This window comes from Hoplias malabaricus, chromosome 3, assembly GCF_029633855.1.
Source record: "Hoplias malabaricus isolate fHopMal1 chromosome 3, fHopMal1.hap1, whole genome shotgun sequence".
In the NCBI taxonomy this organism is placed as follows: Eukaryota; Metazoa; Chordata; class Actinopteri; order Characiformes; family Erythrinidae; genus Hoplias; species Hoplias malabaricus.
Window position 1 is genome coordinate 79,718,951 of NC_089802.1, and position 22,964 is coordinate 79,741,914.

Consider the following 22,964-nt stretch of genomic DNA (forward strand, 5'->3'; position numbering starts at 1 on the left):
TAAAATGCAGTGATGTGCAAATGATGTTAACCCTTTATTTAATTTATAATATTACAAAGACATTTAAAATATTAAAATTAGGAAAGTTAGTGATTTTTCTTTCTGCTACAGAAACCTGTCTGTGTTAAATGATAATGTGGTGGACACTGAGGTGGAAATTGAGACACAGCCACAGCTACCAACAAACAAGTAAACTTTATTAAGTGCACTTAGGAGAGAACAGCTGCAGAAAAAACACTCAAATACAAAACTCAACAAATAAATGTATAATAAAATGTAAATGAATACTAGACCGGTTAAAGCATATTCTGGAGGATATTTCAGTTTTGATTTAGTGCAGGGGAATGTGTTACATCATGGCAGTAGTTAGAAATAGGGACAACAGCTGGATGTACGATGTCATCATTAGCGTTTACGATGGTGATGACGGTAGTAATCAGGGCCTCTAAATGGGTTGTAGGAAGGGAGAGGTTGCATGACGGTACTCGGCTTCCCCCAATCAGGTTTTACATGGACGACATGACGACGCTGACCACTACTCTTTCTTACACTCTGGAAAAAAAGGACACAGAGCTCAGGGTCAGGGGGATTTCAGTCGAAAAAAAAATCACTCTAAAATTAATCTGCTGTAGTTTAAAATCTAGAAGCAGCTTTAATAAAGACAATGGTTCTATATAGAACCCTGAACACTTGAAGAACATTTTGCACGATTAAAGGGTTCTCTGCATCGTGAAGGGGTTCTTCAGATTGATGGAGAATGTGCTGTAGATGGTCCTATACACAACCTTTAGGAGAAGGGTTCCATATGGCAGCAAAAAGGGTTCCTCTATTGTTTATAGAACCATTTTCTTTAACAAAGAACCCTTGTAGAACCCATCATTTTTATATATTTGTGTATGAATATATGTGTGTATATTTCTAATGTTTCTCTCTCTGTGTCTCACAGACATCACGGCTGTTTCTCAACAGCAAGAATGTGAAGAAGGGACTCGTGTTCTACTGAAGAACCTTCTCACAAACTGCTGCAGTGAATGATGGGAGTTTAAGGTGGTTCTTACTGAACAGTCAGGAACCGATGTGTCTTCATTTTGCAGCGGATCAAAATGACCCTAGTGTTCTTTAACTGTTCTTGGTGTTTGTGTTTCTTCAAATTCAGAATAAAACATGGGCAAAGGAAGAATCTACACAGAACATGAGAACCCTCAGGAACACACTGAGGAACAGCCTCTGTTTCCCAGTGTAGGGGTCAGTTCTGACAGTAGGCTTCCTCATGGTCCTAGAGCACTGGTGTTCCTGAGAGCTGCTGATACTCACTGTTTCTGTACAAGCAGATGATGATCAGTATCAGGATTAAGACTGGAACTAAAACTAGAACTAGAACTAGAACTCCACATAAAATCAGCGCAGGGAGTGGACAGGAATCTGGATCACCTGAAAAATCATAAAAACAATCATGAGATTTGATCAAATGTCTCCCTTAGGGCAGAGAGCCCTGACAGTATTCATTTCACAGGAGGAGGTGGGTTAATGTAAATATTCCTAGAGTACCTCAGTGATTTTATTCCCATCCAAATACTTCCACTGCACCATAGGAATAAACCCTGTTATTAATCTCATCCTATAAACCAGTGTTTATTATGTGACAATGAAATAAAACATTTTTACTGAGTTAAAGTGTTTTTAAAAGCAGTAAAAAGCAAAAACCATTTTGAAAAGGTGTTTCCTGATTAGAAATATCTACAAACACATTTCCAGAAAACGCTGAGACTCAGTGGAAAATGTGAAAAGAAACTAAATGATTTGAAAACAATTTAAACCCTACATTTAATTAATAAAACTGTACAATAACATTTTAAATTTTGAAACTGAAAAGTTTATAGTTTGTTGAAAAATATTTAAATTTGAAGCCAGCAACACGTACATTTTGCAGCGTTCCAACGTTTTTGTAAAAGGAGATTGTAATAAAATCTAAAACACTATAAAAGACTCACAGTAACTAGACGTACAGAGCTCAGTAAGATGATGTCCGTGGTGTAGATTTCAGCTGTGATTTTACTCATTCTTTCTAGATCTCAGGGCCTTACACTCTGCACTATTTTATTTATCAGCGTTCCTGTGATCAGGAAACAGGACTCACAGATTTAAAACCTCTTTTACAGAACCCTTCTGACCAAGAAATCTGTAAAGCACCCAGCAACACACTGTTACAAACACATCATTTCATTTCTACCCCCCACCACGGTTTGGGGGTGGATGGGTAGGATGTTTCTAAGGGTCTGTGAGTGAGAGGGGCCCTAAAACTTTTTGGAACATTATTAAACTATCATTATTAATGTAATAGTTTATTTAAAGACCTAAAACATCTCATTTTAATTTGCTCCTTCAGCATCTGATTTGATTTACCCCCCTCTGATTTCATGAAATGTTTCGGTCACAACTTTAACTGGGTGTGAACTGGAGCGAGAAAGTTCCTCCTTGGGAACTCCACAGTTGTCATAATTGCTGTGGTTCTTTTATTTTATTATTCTTATATTTTTTAAAACTGTATTTACTTTTCCAAACCCTGCTGCTAAACAAAAGCACAGATCATCATGCCTTTGCTGGTCTGGTGTTGGTTTAGCTGGTCACCAACAGGATGCCGTTGCTGGTTGTCCAGCAAAACAGTCTCCAGAACATAAACATAGCGTGTACTGATTTTGCTAATGACAAGCCACGCTGGTCTGTGCAGTTATTGATTCAATGACCACTTTGAGCACCACATTGATACCCTCCCACACAGAAACCACCACGGCACTCTGAGTAAAATCAGTGACAGTGCTCAAATATACACCGGCTCTCGGCGCTTCTAGGGTAAACGTATCATTAGTCGAGGCTGATGTTATTTACTTGTAGACTTATGAAAAGAAGGGACTTGTCCTACAACCTAGGACACATATTTATGTTGACATAAACTTTCTATTAAAAGTTGAATTAAATATTTCTGTATGCCATTGTTTATCATTTTTAGAAACAAAAATTGGCCATAAAAAAATCGGAATCCGCCAGTCAGATGCTAAAGAAAATAATTCAGTGCTCTAGTAAATAATGAAGTAGTTACATGCGTTCGGCAGGTCTACGCTGGCCTCTTCTACCGCGCTGAAACTGCCGTCAAGAACGACACACCTGAAAACCTCCGGTCTCGAGCTGAAGCAGGTGAAGGTCAGTGTGCTGAACATGGAGATCAGTTTGTCTCCTGCCATTGTTTTCTCCAGTTTGGCCTCCTCTGTCCAGTTGGTGTCAGTGTCGTCAAACCAGTGAATGTTTCCTGCTGGATAGATAACGCTAGCGTTGCAGTACAGTTCAGTGCGGCAAAATTTTAATGAGCATGATGCAAAGACAGGCTGGTGGTACTCTGCGGAAACAAAAGAAAAGCACACAATGTTAAAGGAACAGCAGTAATACTGATACCTAGTGGCCTGGAGATGTCAACGATTCTGTTCTAAAGTAGTAAATATGCTGAACTGATGAAACTGAATGAGTAGATAGTGATCTCCTCCAAGTGTGTTGAGTTCCAGTGATACTGATAACAGCAGGGTGGTAGCATGGTGTGATTTGGCCGGCTCTATATTCTTGTTAAGTCTTCATATATCATCCTTGTGAAACGTCATGTCCGGGTCCAAACCGCTGATTGATATAGCCAACTTTACAGTGACTTTTCAGACTTCTAGCGCACTATTAAGAAGAAAAAACCGACCAGCAACAAATCTAGCTACTTTCTTTACAAACCTTAGCTACTTTTTACTAGATAATTGATAGTACAACTCGTTTGAACACCGGGACTGACCTTGAGCGGGACACTCATCTCTCTTGGCTCCTGTACTTCCAGAGATGGAGCAATGGGAGACACTGCTCTCTCCGTGGTCCCGTGGCTCCCAGAAGCGGAGCACACATTCAACAACAATGATCATAAATATATTAATGAATATTCCTAACATACTCCTAAATTACCCAAAGATATATTTTTAAAATGAACTTTCTGCCCCACAGCCCTTTTAGTACTAGCACTATTATTTTAACTTGCCTTCAACTTCAACACTAAACGTTCGAAAGTTTGTACACAACCTTTATCCCTAGAGAATCCAGTTGTTGGATCAGACACAGATGTTCATCACTATAAAGAAACATGAAATAAAATGGGATGCTTGGAAGCAGCTGCACACAAAAGTCTGGGGGGTATAACTGTGTTCTCTGGAGTGATGGAGTTCCTCTGGTGTGTGGAACAGTGGAACCGTGTTCTCTGGAGTGATGGAGTTCCTCTGGTGTGTGGAACAGTGGAACTGTGTTCTCTGGAGTGATGGAGTTCCTCTGGTGTGTGGAACAGTGGAACTGTGTTCTCTGGAGTGATGGGGTTCCTCTGGTGTGTGTAACAGTGGAACTGTGTTCTCTGGAGCGATGGGGTTCCTCTGGTGTGTGGAACAGTGGAACTGTGTTCTCTGGAGCGATGGGGTTCCTCTGGTGTGTGGAACAGTGGAACTGTGTTCTCTGGAGTGATGGAGTTCCTCTGGTGTGTGGAACAGTGGAACTGTGTTCTCTGGAGTGATGGAGTTCCTCTGGTGTGTGGAACAGTGGAACCGTGTTCTCTGGAGTGATGGAGTTCCTCTGGTGTGTGGAACAGTGGAACTGTGTTCTCTGGGATGAGTTGGAGTGGTGAGTTTGATCCAGAAATAATCCCCAACACCAGCCCCTGACCCTCACTGATGATTATGAGGCTGAACTCCATCAGATCCTCACAGCTATGTTCTAACACCTAGAGTAAAGTCCTCCCATTAGAGCAGGGAGTGTTACTGCAGTGAAGAGAGGAACACACTCCTGATTAACGCCCCTCAGTTCAGGACACATTTAGATTTAAGATGGTGTCACTGATTAAGAAATGATTTCTTACAGAGCCCTGCTCTTCAGCCCCAGCCCCACAGAGCTTCATTAACAAGGGCTTTCACTGAAGAAGGGCAGCACTCACCTGTGACACTGAGCCTGAATCTTCTGTCTCTTATCTCACCACGGCTGGTCTGTAGGTCGTAGAGATATACTCCCTCATCAGAGACGTTGGTGTTGGTGAAGAGCAGAGACGGATCAGTTCTAGAAGGAAGTTTAACTCGAGTATCTCCTTGAACTACACTGGCAGTCTTATTGATATATAAAAGTGGATCTCTCTGCCCTTCCTTTTTAATCATTGCTTCATAGATGATAGCATCCTCATATCCAGTTGGGATCTTGAAGGAGCAGGGGATCGTTGTGTTCTCTCCGATGACTCCAACAACAGGCCGGCACTTCAGGTCCACAGTCTCTGTTTAAATCATATAAAATGTATGTTAAAAGAATCTTTATCTTTAGTGAAAGCTTTATTCCAATCAAACAAACTAAAGAAAACAGTCCAGTAACACAGGTGCTATTTTATAAAATGAATTCAGCTCAGAATGAGAAATATAAGACAAAAGAATTCTTTAATTACAATGATGTTATTTTCTTTTTAACACATAACAGAACATTTCATTTTGTTTTAACATTTAAGGACCACTGTGAGGAGGTTTAGGAATCAGAGAAACTCACTCTCAGCGTGTCCCAGAGAAACAGAGAACAGGAGGAGGATCAGGACGATCTTCACAGCCATGTCCTGAGAGAATCACACACAACAACAGGGTTTTATTCAGGTGAGTGTTTAAAAGTGCAGTCTCTTAATCGTGGTGAATGGTGCATATATATTTTACACATCTGTAACACAGCTGTTCATGATGCAGTGTAATGGATATGGCATCTGTTGGTTTATTTTATGAATTCTTGTAGTGGTCTTATTTCTCATAATTTGTGGTTGACACAATCATGCCTCTTGTGAAATTCAAATACTCAAATCCATCTGGTTCTTCACTGAAAACCAGTTTATTGTTGTTATATGGTTTTATATCTATGTCAAATCATACCCATTATTCATTTGTAAAAGAGGACAGTCAATGTCTGGTTCAAGAAAACCATATAAGAAAGTTATGAACGATATGAAACAGAACCATACGAAGGGAATAGTAATTTATGATTAAAACTATTGCATGAAATTGAATACATATAATAATAACTAATGCCAAACTGAGTGCAGCAGGCTCTCACTAACTTCAGTATCTGTTTCTACAACTGTGCATAATTCAGGGTAAGTTCTTTTATTATTTATTTTTTTATTGTCAGGGGGGGATTTAACAGTGCAGCTCCTACAGAAGAGTCATGTCATGCAGTGCCTGCACGGTCATTGTGGGAGAAGCTGATGAGGAAGTGACATGATTGACAGCAGGTTTTTCTAGGCAATGTAGTACTGAGAAAGAAGAGAGAAGCACCAAGGAAAATAACAGAAGTGCAGTTCTGAAGTGCTGCAAGGATGAGAGAATAGAAGCAGTTTCTCAGAGAATCCAGAACAGAGAACGAAGATGTAGAGAAAGCCAGAAAAAAAGAGACGTGAAAGGCAGAAACGGAATGACCGTTTCTGAGATGTGGAGATTAAGCCAAGGGTGAATCCAGTCAGGAAGTTCACCTAAAGGAGCCATAGACTCAAGGCAATAGAAATTCCAGCAGAAGTTTTATTTCTATTTTCTATTAGCAAACTTAGGAAGCTATAGTTTAGTCTAGCGACACTCTATGCCACGCCCAGAGCATGAAGGAGACCTCTGAACCCTGAAAACTATAGCCCTTTTAGAGTTCAAGTTCAAGTTCAAGTTCAAGAAGTTTATTGTCATTTCAGCAGTATACAGTGTTTACAGTACACAGTGAAACGAAATAGCGTTCCTCCAGGACCAAGGTGCTACATAAGACAATACACAACATTAAAGTGCGACTAGTGCAAAGCTAGTGCAACATAAAACAGTGCACACACATTACAGTGCAAAAGATATTGCTAAGAAAATACAAAACAATGTCCATTAGGGTGTATTTGTGCTGTAAAAGGTAACTGGGTGTAACCATGATGTAAACAGGATATGTGTAAACACTACACTCATGTTCAGAGTTTAGGTCATTAATCATAGAGAAATTCCCTCATCTATTAATCTCCCTGCTCCCTCATGTATCGCTTTAATCCATATCATTATATGAATGTATAATCAATATTCATTGTTTGACCTTTAATAAACCAGTTGTGTGATAAAATCAGTCCTCATCTGTTTGTGTGTGTGTACCTTTCTTGTACGAAATTCTCACTTTCTGGTCAGATTCAGTTTCGGAGCCAAGAACACTTTTGTGAATCAATTCAATTCAATTCAGCTTGGCTTTATTGGCATGTTGGCATTGGCTTTATTATTAAATAAAAAAAATAAGACGTTCATTAAGTGTATAATCACCAGTAAGTGTTTACATTCGTATTCATGGTGTTTGGGTTGGGGAATCAGTAGTGTGTGAGTTGTTTGTGTGGGTGTTGATGGAGTGTAAATAATAATAATAACTAATAATAAATAATTAATTTTAGCTAATACCGGTATATTATATGTAATGTCACCCAACAGGACGGCCTCCTTGTCCAAGCTGACATTTGAACATGTAAAGACACTACATATTATTTAAATGACAACCAAATGTGGGTCATGGCACTACACGTGTTCACCAACATATCAACATAAAGTAGAATTCTCTTGGTAATTAAATATCACAGTATTCAAACAGAATAAGACACATGCAGAAAAAAACTATATTTATCAACAAAAGAGGAACCGTATTAATAGAGGTCTGAAAAACTGCAGAGACCAGAAGCCATAAAATATATTAATAATCAGGCAACTAAACAAAGACCAGGGCAAAACAGTGAAAGCAACAAGAAAACAAAGCAGAGTCAAAGGTACAAAAATTACAATACTGGAAAGAAGCTTAGTACACACTGAAAAACACACGAACAAAACTCAGCATAGTTCACAAAGAAGAGTAAATAGCCAGAGACACAGTTAAAACTCAGGTGATGTACAGTGTATATTCCTCACATAACTGCACGTGTCACAATTTATAATCTGACTGTAATAATACTATTCATTTTTTCATTCAGTCATTATCTGTAACCCTTATCCAGTTCAGGGTCACGGTGGGTCTAGAGCCTACCTGAAATCATTGGGCGCAAGGCGGGAACACACCCTGGAGGGGGCGCCAGTTCTTCACAGAGTGAAACACACACATTCACTCACTCACACCTACGGACACTTTTTTGAGTCGCCAATCCACCTACCAACGTGTGTTTTTGGAGCGTGGGAGGAAACCGGAGCACCCGGAGGAAACCCACGCGGACACGGGGAGGACACACCATCTCTTCACAGACAGTCACCCGGAGCGGGAGTCGAACCGACAACCTCCAGGTCCCTGGAGCTGTGTGACTGCGACACTTACCTGCTGCACCACCGTGCCGCCCTAATTATACTATTGTAGATATATATTTATTTGTGGGTTTAGGAGTGATAAATACTACATTAAATGGCGTCAGACCAAACACAGGATGCCACCATCCACAAGGGTGTAGAATTAGCGTGGATGGAGGTGACATGTCCCCAACCAATGTCCAACGATTACTGAATTGTCCCCAACAATAATTTGATCTCCTCCAAAACAAACAAACAAACAAAACCCCAATCGGTCAAAGTCTCATTAACCTAGAGGTGCAGAAAGGGTTAAATCACGTTCTGTAGTTGAGTCCTACCTCCCTGTAACACATAGGGCCAGTGTGATTGGCTGTGCCTTTCCCTGATGTCCCCTGAGACTCTGTAGTTTGGTTGTGAGCAGCGCAGAAACTGGAAGGAAAACTTTCCAGTCATAGACGACTATCACTGCAAGACTCAGGTGCATCGTGGGTGCCGATGAAAAGAAGGTGGACAAAATGAACCAAATTTTCTAAGAAACGTGTAAGATTCATAGGTCCCCACCAATGTCAAAAGCAAACTTACGCCCTGAACGTCCACTAACTTATCAACTGACCAACAGCTGTCAATCACCTCAAGGCTACACCCCTTTAAACATCTCCACGTTTTTATAGACTAAAACATTAATAGTCCAGGTTGAGGAGGGAGTGAATAAAGGCAGAGATTTGAATATGATGAGATTCCATTCGTTTTTAGCTGAGCGAGTTTGATTGTGCGTGTGTGGCAGATTGTGTTTTATTTATTTCCAATTGATACTCATGTAAGGGTAATGTCAAGGGTTAATTGGGGGATGTCACTGTAGCCCTATAAGAAGGGGGAGTAGGAGGACTTAGTGATTCGTTTGATCTGCTTGGCTCCCCCGCTTTTCCGGTGAACTTGACCCTCCTGGTGTTGGTTTGGCGGTGGTGGATTCAGGTACAACTGCAATGATTTGTGTGTTTTAATTATTTTAGGTAGGACCACGGGTGTCGGTATATTTTTCCCTATTTGTGTGGGTTTACAGTGTGTGCAGTAACGGGGTGATGTTTGTGTGTATTTAGTAGTGATTGCTGTGGGTGTTGTGCCGTGGTCTGAGGCCTTCATTCATTCTCTGCTTCGCATCGTTGCTGCTCTGTGCTTTGCATCTTCACTATTTTACTGCTTCACAGTTTAACTCCAGGTAGACATGTTCCCTCTCTCTAAGAATATTTCCAGTCGTCTTTTGTATTTACATTCTATATTTCGTTAGAACCGTCACACTGCCAGCTGCTCCTTCTCTTCTATCGGTTGTCGCACCTCTGTGCCGACAGAGATAGATAAACTCCTTTTAAACCGAGTTTAAACATTCTCCTAGCTGCTCCTCCTCTCGTGGTGCTGCTGTTTTCTCCACATCTTGGCAAAGTCGTGCTGCTGCGCTGTTATAGATTCGTATCCCTTGTGGGTCTGTTAAATTGTTTTGTTTGTTTGTTTTTGGTTATTTTCTTTTTTATTGTTTCGTTTTCAAGGTTTATTCTGCGACAGTTGTATTTTTTTGGAAATTGTTGATTTTCTTTGTGTTAAGTTTTCGTTTCTATTTTGTTAGATTATTTGTGTCAATTTTTGGGTTTAGTTAGCGGGTTATATCCCAATTTCGGGCTTGCTCATTTTCTTTTCTTATTATTTTTTTGTCTTATTCTTTAAGTGCATACTATCCTTATTGATTTTCATTTGTTTATTTTGGTTTTTTTGTAATTGGTTATTTCTTGAGTTAGAGTTAACCAGTTAGAGTCCTTCTCTCTCTCTCTCTCTCTCTAGTTGTGGCAGCTGGTTTATGGCACCTTGTTGTCATTTTAAAATATAGTAATTTTGAATGCTCTTTAATTAATGTTGATGTATTAATTTAAAAGATGCAGCTAAAGTCTTTTAGTGTTTTAGGTTAATTTTTGAATGTGTACTGAAATAAAATTCTTATTGTGAAAATAAAATTGAGTGTGGACCACGAGCCTCTGTCTCCAACAAACGAACCTGGGTTGCCTGGCTAGTTTTACTAGTCTTATTTCCTGAGGTGAAATTCCTCAGGTGGAGTAGTCGGACTATAATCACAGAGCATTTTTTTATATATATAACCCATTCTGTTAGTGGGTATTATCCCTCTTACGATCATTAGGTGATCATGTGGTGATTTGATGGGTAGGAGGTAGGCCGCGTCACAAACTGGCGTAGTCAGTAGTATTTGTTGTGTTGACAGAGATTTGTGGTTCCTTTTACATGCATTTTTATTAATATTTTTGTCTGTCTTTTTTCTTGAGTGTCTATAGGTGCCGGTGGAGAATGGTGCTTCTGTGGCTGGTACTAGCCCACAAACTCCCTTAGTTAATGAGCCTCCTGCAGTGTCTAGTCCTACTATTGAACGACTGGTAGTCGTTCCTAGAGAGAGGAAATGCCCTTTGTTTAATGGTAAATCTGGCATAGATATAGTTGAGTGGATAGAGGAGGTACAGGTGTGTATGCGTGCTCGACACTTTTCTGTCCTTGATCAAGCTTATTTTATTTTTGATCATTTAGAGGGAGAAGCACGTAGAGAGAGAAAATATCGGAGTAGTATAGAGCGCAGTGATCCCACCAAAATATTTGAGATTTTAAAAGAATTGTATGGTTGTACCTCATCTTATGTCACACTACAGCAGGCCTTTTTCTCTAGACAGCAACAGGAGGGGGAGACATTATTGGAATTTTCATTAGCTTTAATGGCTTTGATAGAGCAGGTGAAAAAATAGGCACCTGCTGGCACCCTTGATGTGGGAATATTGCTCCGAGATCAGTTTGTTGAGCATGTTTTGGATGTTTCCCTTTGTCGGGAACTTAAACAGTTTATTTGTCAGCGGCCTAGTGCTACCTTGTTGGATGTGCGAGAGGAGGCTATGCGCTGGAAGAGAGAGGGTTTACCGGGCGGGGCTAGGGGACGTAGTTTCTCTTTGCCGTTAGTTTATGGGGTGCAGTATGGCGTGCAGGGGAGTTCTCCAACCCCGGTAGTTACCCCTCAAGCATCTGAGTTGGGAGAACTGAGGGAGCTTTTGAAGCATCAGCAGGGTCATATTGATTGGCTGACTCAAGCTTTGATTTCTTTGCAGCAATCGTCGAGACCAAATCGGCCCTCTTTTCCCAGTCGTGTTATATGCCATAAGTGCCAACAGCCAGGCCATTTGTCGAGGGAGTGTGAGGGGGAGCGTGTTAGTTCCCGTACTAGTGTCCCTTCTGGTGCTCCCTTTAATAGGGCCAGGCCCTCCTCTGCTGCAGTTGGAAAACTAAAGCCCACTGAGCTGCAGATCCAAAGCTCAGAGGGAGTATTTTTGGGCTCAGAGATAGATAATGTGCACCGGTTGATGTCATCTTGTCCTACTATTAGTGTCGATTGGGGGAGTAGCTGTGATCTGCTTAGTGGATACTGGGTCCATGGTGTCCACCATAATGGAGAGTTTCTTTTTGCAGCAGTTTCAGGCTTGGGGTCCCGATCGTCTACAGTCCTGCCATTCGAGCTGCCAATGGGCTTGATATCCCCTATATTGGTTACATTGAGCTTGATGTAGTTTTGTGTGGGAAGGTTATCCCTAAGTGTGGTATTCTGGTGGTTAAGGACCCACCTGGGGCATCTTCTTTATCTCCTGGTGTTTTGGGCATGAATGTTATCAGTCGCTGCTACCAGGAGTTGTTTGTGGTGCATGGTTCCTCTTTGTTTAGTTTGCCTTTGGTGTCTCAGGCTCCAGGTCCTGTTTTGGATGCACTGCAACAATGTCACTCATCTGCCCTTCAGGGCTTAATGGATTTCTCTGGCCAGGTCAGGGTTCGTGGTTCCCAAGCGATTCGCGTGCCAGGTGGGGTTATGAAGTTGGTCGCCAGCACTTGTCCAGAGCAGTTCTTTGGTGAGGTGGCGTTGCTAGAGCCCCCTGATTGTGGGTTGCCAGCAGGGTTGCTCGTCTCTTCCTGTTTGTTACCAGTGGTCCGAGGTACTGTTTATTTTCCTGTGGTCAATGTAGGTACCACAGAGGTATTGTTGCATCCTCAGGTCCTTCTAGGCTCTTTGAGCATTGCACATGTAATTAGCTTACCTTTTGGGGTTGAGGAAGAGAGGTTTACTACGGCACCTGTGTCTTCGCAGGCAGCTTCTAATTCTGTAAAGACACAACTGGAATCGCTGGATTTGTCGATGCTGTCAGGAACAGAGTGAGGTTCAATCTTTGTTGCAGAAGTATCAGGCTGTCTTTTCTGCCCATGAGAGTGACTTGGGCTGCACAGATCTCATCTCTCATGATATCCCTTTATTGGATGAAGTCCCTGTTCGGCAGCGCTATCGTCGGGTTCCCCCATCTGAATACGAGGTAGTGAAAGTCCATATTAATCAGTTGCTTGAGGCCCAGATCATACGTGAGAGCAGTAGCCCATGCGCATCTCCAATCTTTCTAGTTAAGAAGGATGGGAGCTTGCATATGTGTGTGGACTATCGCCAGCTAAATAGTAAAACTAGAAAGGATGCTTTCCCTTTGCCTCGGATTGAAGAGAGTTTGGATGCTTTGTCTGGGGCTCATTGGTTTTCTACCTTGGATTTGGACAGTGGCTATAAACAGGTGCCGGTGACTGAAGGGGATAAACCCAAAACAGCTTTTTGTACTCCTTTCGGCCTCTTTGAATGGAATCGTATGCCCTTCGGGCTTTGTAGTGCCCCAAGCACTTTCCAACATCTCATGCAGTGGATGTTTGGTGACCAACAATGTCAGTCCTTACTTTTGTATCTTGATGATATTGTGGTATTTTCCTCTTGTTTCTCAGCATATTCAGCGGTTGGAGGTTGTTCTTGACTGACTCCAGAGGGAAGGGCTAAAGGTTAAATTAGAGAAGTGTGCCTTCTTTCAGCAGGAGGTTGGGTATTTGGGGCATGTCATTTCTGCCAAGGGGGTTTCCACAGACCCTGGTAAGGTTGGGGCAGTGGCGACAGCCTCAAAACGTGTCAGACATGCATTCTTTTTTGGGGTTTGCCAGCTATTATCTGTGTTTTGTGGAGGGTTTTGCCCAGTTAGCTGGCCCTCTCCATGGGTTGGTGGCAAAGTTGGCTGGCACCAAGTCTAAAAAGGGGTCTGGTCCATCTGTGGGTGAGGCGTGGACACCTGAATGTGAGCATAGCTTTGAGGCCTTGAAGGCCAAATTGGTTTCCGCCCCAGTGTTGGCCTATGCAGATTTTTCACGTCCCTTTATCCTGGAGGTTGATGCTAGTTATAGTGGTCTAGGTGCTGTCCTTTCTCAGGAACAGGATGGTTGCCTTAGGCCAGTGGCCTATGCCAGCCGTGGCCTGCGCCCGACTGAGGGCAACATGACCAACTATAGTTCCATGAAATTGGAATTTCTGGCTCTCAAGTGGGCCATGACAGAGAAATTTCGGAAATATTTGTTGGGTCACTGGTGTGTTGTCTTTGCTGATAACAATCCTTTGAGCTATCTTCAGACTGCAAAACTGGGGGCTATGGAACACCATTGGGCTGCTCAGTTGGCTTCGTTTGATTTTGAAATTAAGTATCGGTCAGGTCGAAGGGCATCTGCATTCCGATTACTTTCTCGGCAGTATGTTTTGGGGTCTAGTTTGACAGAGCAGGGTTTGCCTGGCACCGTTGTTCCTGCTTCTTTGCAACAGGTGTCGGGTTTGGACAGTAGAGCGCCGGTCACCCAGACCTTAGTTTCAGTGTTCCCCAGTTTCTCTCCATATCTTTGCCAACTTCAGGTGGCAGATTCAGTGTTGAGGGACATCTGGCATTTCTGGAGGGAACAAAGGCAACCCACTCCAGAAGAGAGACGGCTTTCTCGACCAGTGTTGGCCCTGTTGTGCCAATGGAACAATGGGTATTGTTCTGCAGAGTGTTCCGTCCTGAGGTAGGTGAGGAGAACTTGCAGCTTCTCCTACCCTCAGCCCTTAAGGGGGATATTTTGACCTCACTACACCAGGAGCATGGCCATCAAAGTGTAGAGCGGACTTCTGAACTGGTGAGGGAGCACTGTTATTGGCCTGGAATGGCTTCAGATGTTAAACAGTGGTGTCAAGAATGCGAGCGCTGCCAAGTGGCTGAAGATTCTGGGTCAGGACCTCATAGTTTCATAGGGCATTTGATGGCCTCTAGACCTAATGAGATTGTGGCCATAGATTTTACAATATTAGAGCCTGCAGCAAATGGGCTGGAGAATGTATTGGTTATGACTGATGTATTCAGTAAGTACACAGTGGCAGTCCCAACTCGGGATCAGCGGGCAACTACAGTGGGGCAGGTTCTCTTGGCCGAATGGTTTTATAAATTTGGGATACCCAGTCGGATTCACTCTGACCAAGGTAGGAGTTTTGAGAACTCTGTTATCCAGTAGGTTTGTAGTTTATATGGGGTGGAGAAGTCCTGGACTACCCCATACCACCCAGCTGGAAATGGGCAGTGTGAGCGGTTCAATAGGACTCTTCACAATTTTTTGCGCACCTTTCCTGTCGCAAGGAAGCGGAATTGGCCTTCTTGTTTACCCCTGTCCTGTTTTGCTATAATACTACTTCCCATCAGTGTACGGGCGAGTCGCCCTTTTTAATGTTTGGGAGAGAAGCTAGACTCCCGGTGGATTTCCTCCTTGGCAGAGTGTCTGAGCCAATGTCAGGAGAGGTACATGATTGGGTGTTGGAGCATCAGGCCCAACTTAAGGTTGCCTTCGATGGTGCCTGGGAGAAATTGTTGCAGGCAGCTGGACGTCAAAAGGAACGTCATGATCAGAAGGTGCGTGAGGCACCTCTGCAGGTGGGTCAGTTGGTGTACCTGAGGGATAATAGCTGGAGAGGATGGCATAAAATTCAAGATATTTGGAGTTCTGTTGTCTATCAGGTGTTGAAGGCACCGGTTGGGTAGGTGGCTGTGTATACCATAGCACCTCTGGAAAACTTGCAGCAGGTAAAACATGTACACCGGAGCATGTTAAAGGCCAGGTTGCGTCCGGTGCCTCTTCCTTCCCCTTCCAGTGGGTCTTCCCCTGCTCCAGTTGTAGTGGAGGGTGATTTGGTTAGCGATGATGACCTCTGTGTGTAGGTCTCTAAGGTTCCTCATGCTGTTTTAGTTAGCCCTAGTGGGTCCTCGGCAGGTCCCGTGCCGAATATTGATATTGAGGTGGAGTCCACTGGGGAATATTTGGTGGCGTGCCCAGGTTGGACCAAGCTTTAGGGGTGATAAGCTCTCGCCCAGTGGCTTCATGCTCAGGGGAGCAACCTAGTTCCAGTTCGGGGGATTTGCGGCGTACTACACGTATTACAGCTGGACAGCACCCTAACGTTCATCACCTCCCCAGATCTGCTGGTCCACTGTGTATGGGTTCTAATAATTTGTAAGAGTGGTGTCTGGTGAGTAGTTTGCTCTTTTTAGGCCATGGGACTAACATTCAGCACTGTTATTGTGTCTCAGGTAGGCATGTTCCTCTCTCTAAGAATATTTCCAGTCGTCTTTTGTATTTACATTCTATATTTCGTTAGAACCGTCACACTGCCAGATGCTCCTTCTCTTCTATCGGTTGTCGCACCTCCGTGCCGACAGAGATAGATAAACTCCTTTTAAACTGAGTTTAAACATTCTCCTAGTTGCTCCACCTCTCGTGGTGCTGCTGTTTTCTCCACATCTTGGCAAAGTCGTGCTGCTGCGCTGTTATAGATTCGTATCCCTTGCAGGTCTGTTAAATCGTTTTGTTTGTTTGTTTTTGGTTATTTTCTTTTTTATTGTTTAATTTTCAAGGCGCAGTTTCTGCGACACTTGTATTTTTTTTGGAAATTGTTGATTTTCTTTGGGTTAAGTTTTTGTTTCTATTGTTTATTTGTGTCAATTTTTGGGTTTAGTTAGCGGGTTATATCCCAATTTCGGGCTTGCTCATTTTCTTTTCTTGTTATTTCTTTTCTTTAAGTGTATACTATCCTTATTGATTTTCATTTGTTTATTTTGGTTTTTTTGTAATTGGTTATTTCTTGAGTTTGTCAATTTTTTTTTTTTTTTTTTTTGTTAGAGTCCTTCTCTCTCTCTCTCTAGTTGTGGCAGCTAGTTTATGGCACCTTGTTGTCATTTTAAAATATAGTAATTTTGAATGCTCTTTAATGAATGTTGATGTATTAATTTAAAAGCTGCAGCTAAAGTCTTTTAGTGTTTTAGGTTAATGTTTGAATGTGTACTGAAATAAAATTCTCTCTGTCTTCAACAAACGACCCTGGGTTGCCTGGCTAGTTTTACTAGTCTTATTTCCTGAGGTGAAATTCCTCAGGTGGCGTAGTCGGACTATAATCACAGTATTTTTTTTTACATATATAACCCATTCTGTTAGTGGGTATTATCCCTCTTATGATCATTAGGGTGTGGTGATTTAATGGCTAGGAGGTAGGCCGGCGTCACACGTGCACATAGCTGCAGCCAAATTCACATTTCATTCTCAAGTATTGAATAAAATCCAGTTGACCTGCTATGGTCTTAAGTTATCAATTACCACATGAAAATAAAATAAATCCTATCAGGGCTCTTATGGACAGAAGCTTCCACCCATGAAAATTTCATAAAATCATGCAATGTCTAATACCTAAGCTTTCATTTGACATTTCACTCAAGTTCATGGAGCATTGTGTGACAATATTTTACAATTTGGGGATTTATGACCCTAATTTTTGTAAGAAGGACACATCATTACACACATAATAACCTGTGCACACCACGCATGTTTTTTAGTTTTATTTATTTTTAAATATTCATTCTTGAAAAAAGACTGACGGAGGTGGACGCACACGCTAAAACACAGCAACTTTATTTACAACCAAAATATAACTAAACAAAGAGATACAGACTCGGGCAAAAGATAAAATGATGAACAGACACAAGGAACAGCGGAGACAGACGACTACGGAGGAAAACAACAGTGGAAACAACAACAGTGAAGAACAACAGAAACAGACAGACTTGGAAGGAATACAGAGGTGAAATGTCCGACAAGAGGAAGTGAGACAAGGGGACTTAAATACACACAAGGACACTTCTAATAATGAAGGGGCAGGATTACAAACACTGACAAGGAGGAGGAATGAAGGCGGGACATAGGCGGAGACATGGACAATAACAAACAGAGCCATGTCAATTACCTACTGATTTTGCGTTCCTTCGCAAATACATTGTGGGCTCCGTAGTACTGTGCTTGCTGGTGATTATGTGCTTGCTGTGCGTGTCAGGTGAACTATGGAGCAGCTCGTTGAATTTTACTTTGATCTTGGACTGAAATATAAAGACATAGCATCTCTTCTGAGCAGAAAACATGGTTGTGTTATTGGGGGGCACCAACTGAAACGTTTGTTGCTGTGTTGTTAACTGCTATGAAATGAGGATGAGAGAATTTAAAGTGCAGCGCATGGACAAAGGTGACGTGAACAGCACAGAGACACAGACACTGAACAGTTTCCAAACAGTGGCAGAGAAAGGGGAGTGAACACCTGAATAAATGTGTAGCTATTGGTAGTGTATTGGAGTAATGTGTGTAAAAGTTAGTTCAGGCAGACAATGGTATCCTGCTTTTACTGCAGCTTTAAAAGAAAAGAAAAAAAAAACAGAATTCCCAGATAAAACAAAATGCATGGTGTAGCGATTGGCTCTAGCTCCACAGCCGTGTCTGGAGCCACGTCTCTGTAAAAATCAGTCCGCCGCATGCCCTGAGATCTCTGTGTTGAGCCACTCCCTTACACACCCTCCATCTTCTGATTGAATGACCAGATTTTTGCAAGAGACTTTGCTTGGTAAAAGTTTTTCCTTAAGATTAGTTTTACCCCTACCACAGTGCGCCATCCACACTTTTCACGAAGCCGCCGTCTCATACACCTGTTACTATGTTGATACATGGAACTACCGCATTCTGACTAGCACTTTCAGGATGCTACTGAACGTATATAAACTTGTTCCCAACATCCTCTGATGTTAGGCACTTCCTTACAGATGTATGAACGATTCGCACTGGCAACGAACCTGTGTGTTATTAGAGATAAATAAATACATATATAATATCTGTTTCAAGTGGCTGGATTTCCCTGGAAATTGCAGTGTCCTGATGTGTTGACTGAGCCACAAAGACAATTGTGTATCATAAAACATTTGCAAAGGAGCGCAATGTATTTGCGAGAGAACGGAAAACGTTTTGCGAGGGAACGCAAAATCAATAGTATTTTCAACAATAGATATAATTTTATCAGGTGCACCAAAACATTTACATATGATACAATATTTTGTTAGACTGACAATTTTTTTCCCACACAGGTATCCAACATGGAGTATGTTCATGTTCCCAGAGATTTAACTTTGAAATATAAATGTTGTGGGGAACACTAATGCAAGTATTTATTTTATTATATTGTAGAATTAGTAATAATATTTTAAAACGTGTAAGTGGCAGTCAGATTATGAAAGCATAGATGTTTTGAGTCAATACTGTCCATCCTCCAGCACACCTTGCATATGTCACTCAAGCAAAAGCTAGAAAATGTGCCACTTTTCAATGTTGCAGAGATCTGAAGGTTTCAGTAATTTTTTCAACAGATGCATCAACAGCATTGTCACCAAATGCCCAGTGCCGGTGGCAAGTGAACCAACATCATATAAGTATTATTGTTTCTTTTAAATTCTGAAAATATTATATACAATATTTATAATATTATTATAACATTTATAATATAATACTAGATTTATATTAGTTTTTTACTGTAAGACCATTATTAATATTCTTTTATCTAATATGGTTTCCTTATTCTAGTTTATTTGCGCTACACTATTCTCTTTATTGATATAATTTATTGGAATATTATAATGAAGCTTTCATCTATTGTGTTCTGCTTTGTTTTTACAGTTGTCTGATGAGGTTGATGGAATCCATACTCTAACAGTGAATAAACTTCACCAGTTCAGTGATGGATTTACAGCTGTACACATCGCCACATTGACGTTGAGATGAGAGAGGACTTCAGAGAAGCTTGCAGGTTGTTATTTGACCTAACTAATAATTTAACAATTATTGCATCAACGTGGCCTCTGTGCTTTCATTCATTCATGTATTCATTCATTGTCTTTAACTGCTTGTCCAGTTCAAGGTTGTAGTGGGTACCAAATATTTACATACTACCTGGAGTCACTCTGTGGAAGGTGGGAACACACCCTAGACAGGGCACTAGTCCTTCACAGGGCACCACACACCCACACATTCACTCACGCACTCACACTAATGACACATTTGAGTAGCCAATCCACCTGCCAATGTGTGTTTGGATCATGGGAGGAAACAGGAGCACACAGAGGAAACCCATACAGACACAGTAAGAAAACACCAAACTCCCGAGGGGGGCACCAATGTAAATTAACAGGTTATAGGTATGGGATCATTATTAAAGCATTTTTCTTCATGATGTATAGGCATTGACTTCAAGAATAAACTTGTTTTTCTTGACTTACAACTCTGACCCCCTCATTAAGTATGATAAAGTACACTGTTGCCACACCAACTGAAATAGTCAATGGAAAGTCAGTATTATGTCTTAGTGTGTCATGCCAAGTCTATTTCTGTTTTTCTGTAGGGTGAACCTACAACATTATATCTGATAATTCAGCTGAAAGATCAGAACTGGGAAACTGGTGTTTCCAGAGGAAGCCAGAGTGTGGTGAAAGCTGAGTTGAGGTTTGCTGTCATAGTGCAGTAGATGAGGCCTTCTTCACAAACTCCTGTATGTATCACGACTTCAAAATTGAATACCCTGCACACCTGAAAACACCATGACAATTCTCCAGAGATGCATTTTAAACATGGAGTTGCAGAGTGTGACTCGAGTGATCGACCTCCTGTACTAAACCTTTCATGCCTCTACTGAACCAATGCACACAATTCCTGCATAGAAAGTTTACCTTTGCCAAACTCAAACAACACATTGGCCTGTGCGTGGACATGTACAGTATAACCTGTGGTGTATGACTGCCAGTACACTATTCAAGTTTCATTCTAACAGAAGATGTGTACTGAAAACACAAGCAATAATTTTCCTTCCACTGTCATATTTTTATTAATTAAATGTATTGGTTTAAACAGATAAAAAAAGGTCAAATTTAATGTACATTTTCAAATGTCAGTTTTGCGTATTTCCTCTTCAGGTGGATTTTATTAATTTAAAAATTCCTATATTTTTGATTTTGCCTTTTTACTTAAGTAATTGTTTTGTACACTTGATTATGGAAGCTTATCAGTATTACAATTAAAATTAAAATGTAATTTGCAAAATGGCAATAAAATCCTAAGATTGAATTTTAATTTCCCTTTTGTACATGCGTTTGATCTCAAAATTACAATTCAATAATTCCATTTACATTTGCAATTTCATAGACTTCTATTGGAATTTATGTTTTTTAACTGAAGCTACATTGTGCATGTTTACAACTAAATAAACAGCACAGAAAGTCATTATGAATATTTGTGTGAATAATTCTGATACACTTCAGTCATCACAGGGTCCAAAATGGTTTGTCACTAGGGTGGTGTATATAAAGCCAATGTTAATGATACGTTTTAGCCCCTTATGGTCCCAAGTACATTAACTAAAAACATGAGTACATAAAAGAACTTACACTGAAAGGTACTGTATTGAACCTAAAAGGGGTACAGCCCCAGTGACATTTTTGTTCAAATCTGTACTTCATTTTCTTAGTATGTGAAGTTCTGTTTCATTTACATGTGTAATCAAATACAGAATATTACATTTTTTATATTTTCATTAAATATATATATTTTAAATACATTTCTACGTGTAATTGTGTGCCATATTTGAGTCACATATTTTGGGCTAATTACAAAAATTTGCAAATATGTTTATAAATATATTGCTTTTACCTATGGGTGTAATGTTTTTTCCAGCCAGGATTGTGAACTGACAGGAACAATTAAATACTAAAAGAAGTGATACATGATGGAAACTATTAGAGAAATAATGGATAAACTATTAGGAACCATTAAGTGCTAATGGGTTACATGAGGTAAACTATTAGATGTAGACACCACTAAAAACCAGTCTGAACCATTAAATTCTTAATGGAACCTACTGTACTTTGAAAATACATGTGTAATGTGACTCTGTTAGTCGTCTTTTCAAAGTTTATGTTTAGATGTCTTTTCAACTTTAATTCAATGTTTATTGAATGACATTTAGGTTCGTGATTTCAACGTTGAAATAACGGCTTTAAAAGGACGTCTTTAATGTGACTTTGTTAGTCGATTTTGAGTTTTATTTATTTGTTATAGAGTTATGTGCGTAAAGCGAGAGTAAAGTGTGACAGCGCTGTTACTCACAGAGAAAGAGGAAGAGCTGGTCCTCGGACTGAAGAGCAGACTGTGAGTAGTGCTGTGGTTGTGGTCTGAAGGAAAAAGGGAATGCATCATGCGAGCTCCAAGTCGACACTCAGTTAGTCCTCTCCGCGCGGCTCATTCAGAAGTATTAATACGTCATCATTAATTATGGCCCGCTTGTTTGTGATTTGAGTGGCAAAGACCAACTCATTCATGCCAGAGGGCAATGGTATTTTACCCTGTTAAAAAATGTAAATGCAGTTCTAAGCAATACTTAAATATTTTAATTGTACTTCAACATGGACAATTTCCAAAGATTTAGTGCTACTTTAAATGTGTTATTATCATTGTTATTGAAGGTAAAACATCATTGTTTTGTTGAATAAAGAATAACCAGTCATCTTGCACGGTTATTCCCACCATTTCCAAAAGTACATGTGCTCACTCCAAAGCCTCCCATTCCCAAGTTTAACATGATATTATCTTATATTTTGATTACAAATATAATGTTGTGTAAATATAATGTTACAGTCTGGTTTACCATTAATGGTTTGTTAGCATTGCTTACCAGAGCTAGTGATTCATTTCCTGGAGTGACTACAAACTTTGGAGAAGTGAGACAATGCATTTTTACACATTTATATTAAAACTGCATCATTTAGAAAAAACACACACATACTGTTTTGTTTTAAGGTCCTTTAGAAGACACATTAAATGGAGTGTCTGGACTTTAACGCCCAGAGAATCCATTTTAGGAGAGTCCACAGGGAACATTCAAAAACACGTAAAACCGTAAAACTCCTCCCATACAGCTGTTTAATCTGTGCCAAACGTTAACACACGCCAAAGATGATGCTTTACCTGCTCCTGAATATCCCTTTCAGTGTCTGCACATAGACTTTACACATGTGCTTGTTGTCAGTTGAAGTACTTGCTAGTGATTGTAGACAGGTTTTTCCAAGTGAACAGAGCTTTTCTCTGTTCTAAGGAAGATGCCCGTACTGTGGATTAAATCCTAGCCAAAGAGATGATACAGAGGTACAGTGTGACTTTGGTAATAGACTCAGACCAGGACCCTGTTTAACTCAGAAACTATGCACCTACCTGTTTACTGACAGGAAGCTTCACAGCCCTTCCCTTCCTCAGTTATCTTCCTCAGTTATGTATAAGAGTGAACCCTCTGATGATTTCAAAATAGCGTTTGTGTTTCAG

The 22,964-nt window shown here is 40.8% G+C and overlaps 1 protein-coding gene across 4 annotated transcripts; it reads right to left on the reverse strand.

Annotated features, from left to right (window-relative positions):
• LOC136692153 (uncharacterized) lies at positions 1-22,964 on the reverse strand. 4 transcript variants are annotated; one of them, XM_066665311.1, is made up of 7 exons: positions 22,857-22,906; positions 21,756-21,820; positions 5,587-5,650; positions 4,997-5,323; positions 3,098-3,391; positions 1,315-1,431; positions 2-552 (listed from the first exon to the last, which is right to left on the reverse strand). In XM_066665311.1, exons 3-7 carry the CDS (start codon positions 5,645-5,647, stop codon positions 536-538), a joined length of 816 nt encoding a protein of 271 aa, XP_066521408.1. In that variant the 5' UTR covers positions 5,648-5,650; positions 21,756-21,820; positions 22,857-22,906; the 3' UTR covers positions 2-535. The 4 variants fall into 4 exon arrangements, with proteins under 4 accessions (XP_066521411.1, XP_066521410.1, XP_066521408.1 ...); XM_066665312.1 differs by lacking the exon at positions 22,857-22,906 and adding an exon at positions 22,614-22,674; XM_066665314.1 differs by lacking the exon at positions 21,756-21,820 and having other exon boundaries at positions 1-552; positions 22,857-22,964.

Coding starts and splice junctions, on each gene's coding strand:
- LOC136692153 (XM_066665314.1), bottom strand. CDS start 5,647: ATGGCTGTGAAGATCGTCCTGATCCTCCTCCTGTTCTCTGTTTCTCTG. Junction 5,324..5,586: donor TTCTCTGGGACACGCTGAGA/GTGAGTTTCTCT, acceptor TGATTTAAACAG/AGACTGTGGACCTGAAGTGC. Junction 1,432..3,097: donor CGTAGACCTGCCGAACGCAT/GTAACTACTTCA, acceptor ATGATTTTTCAG/GTGATCCAGATTCCTGTCCA.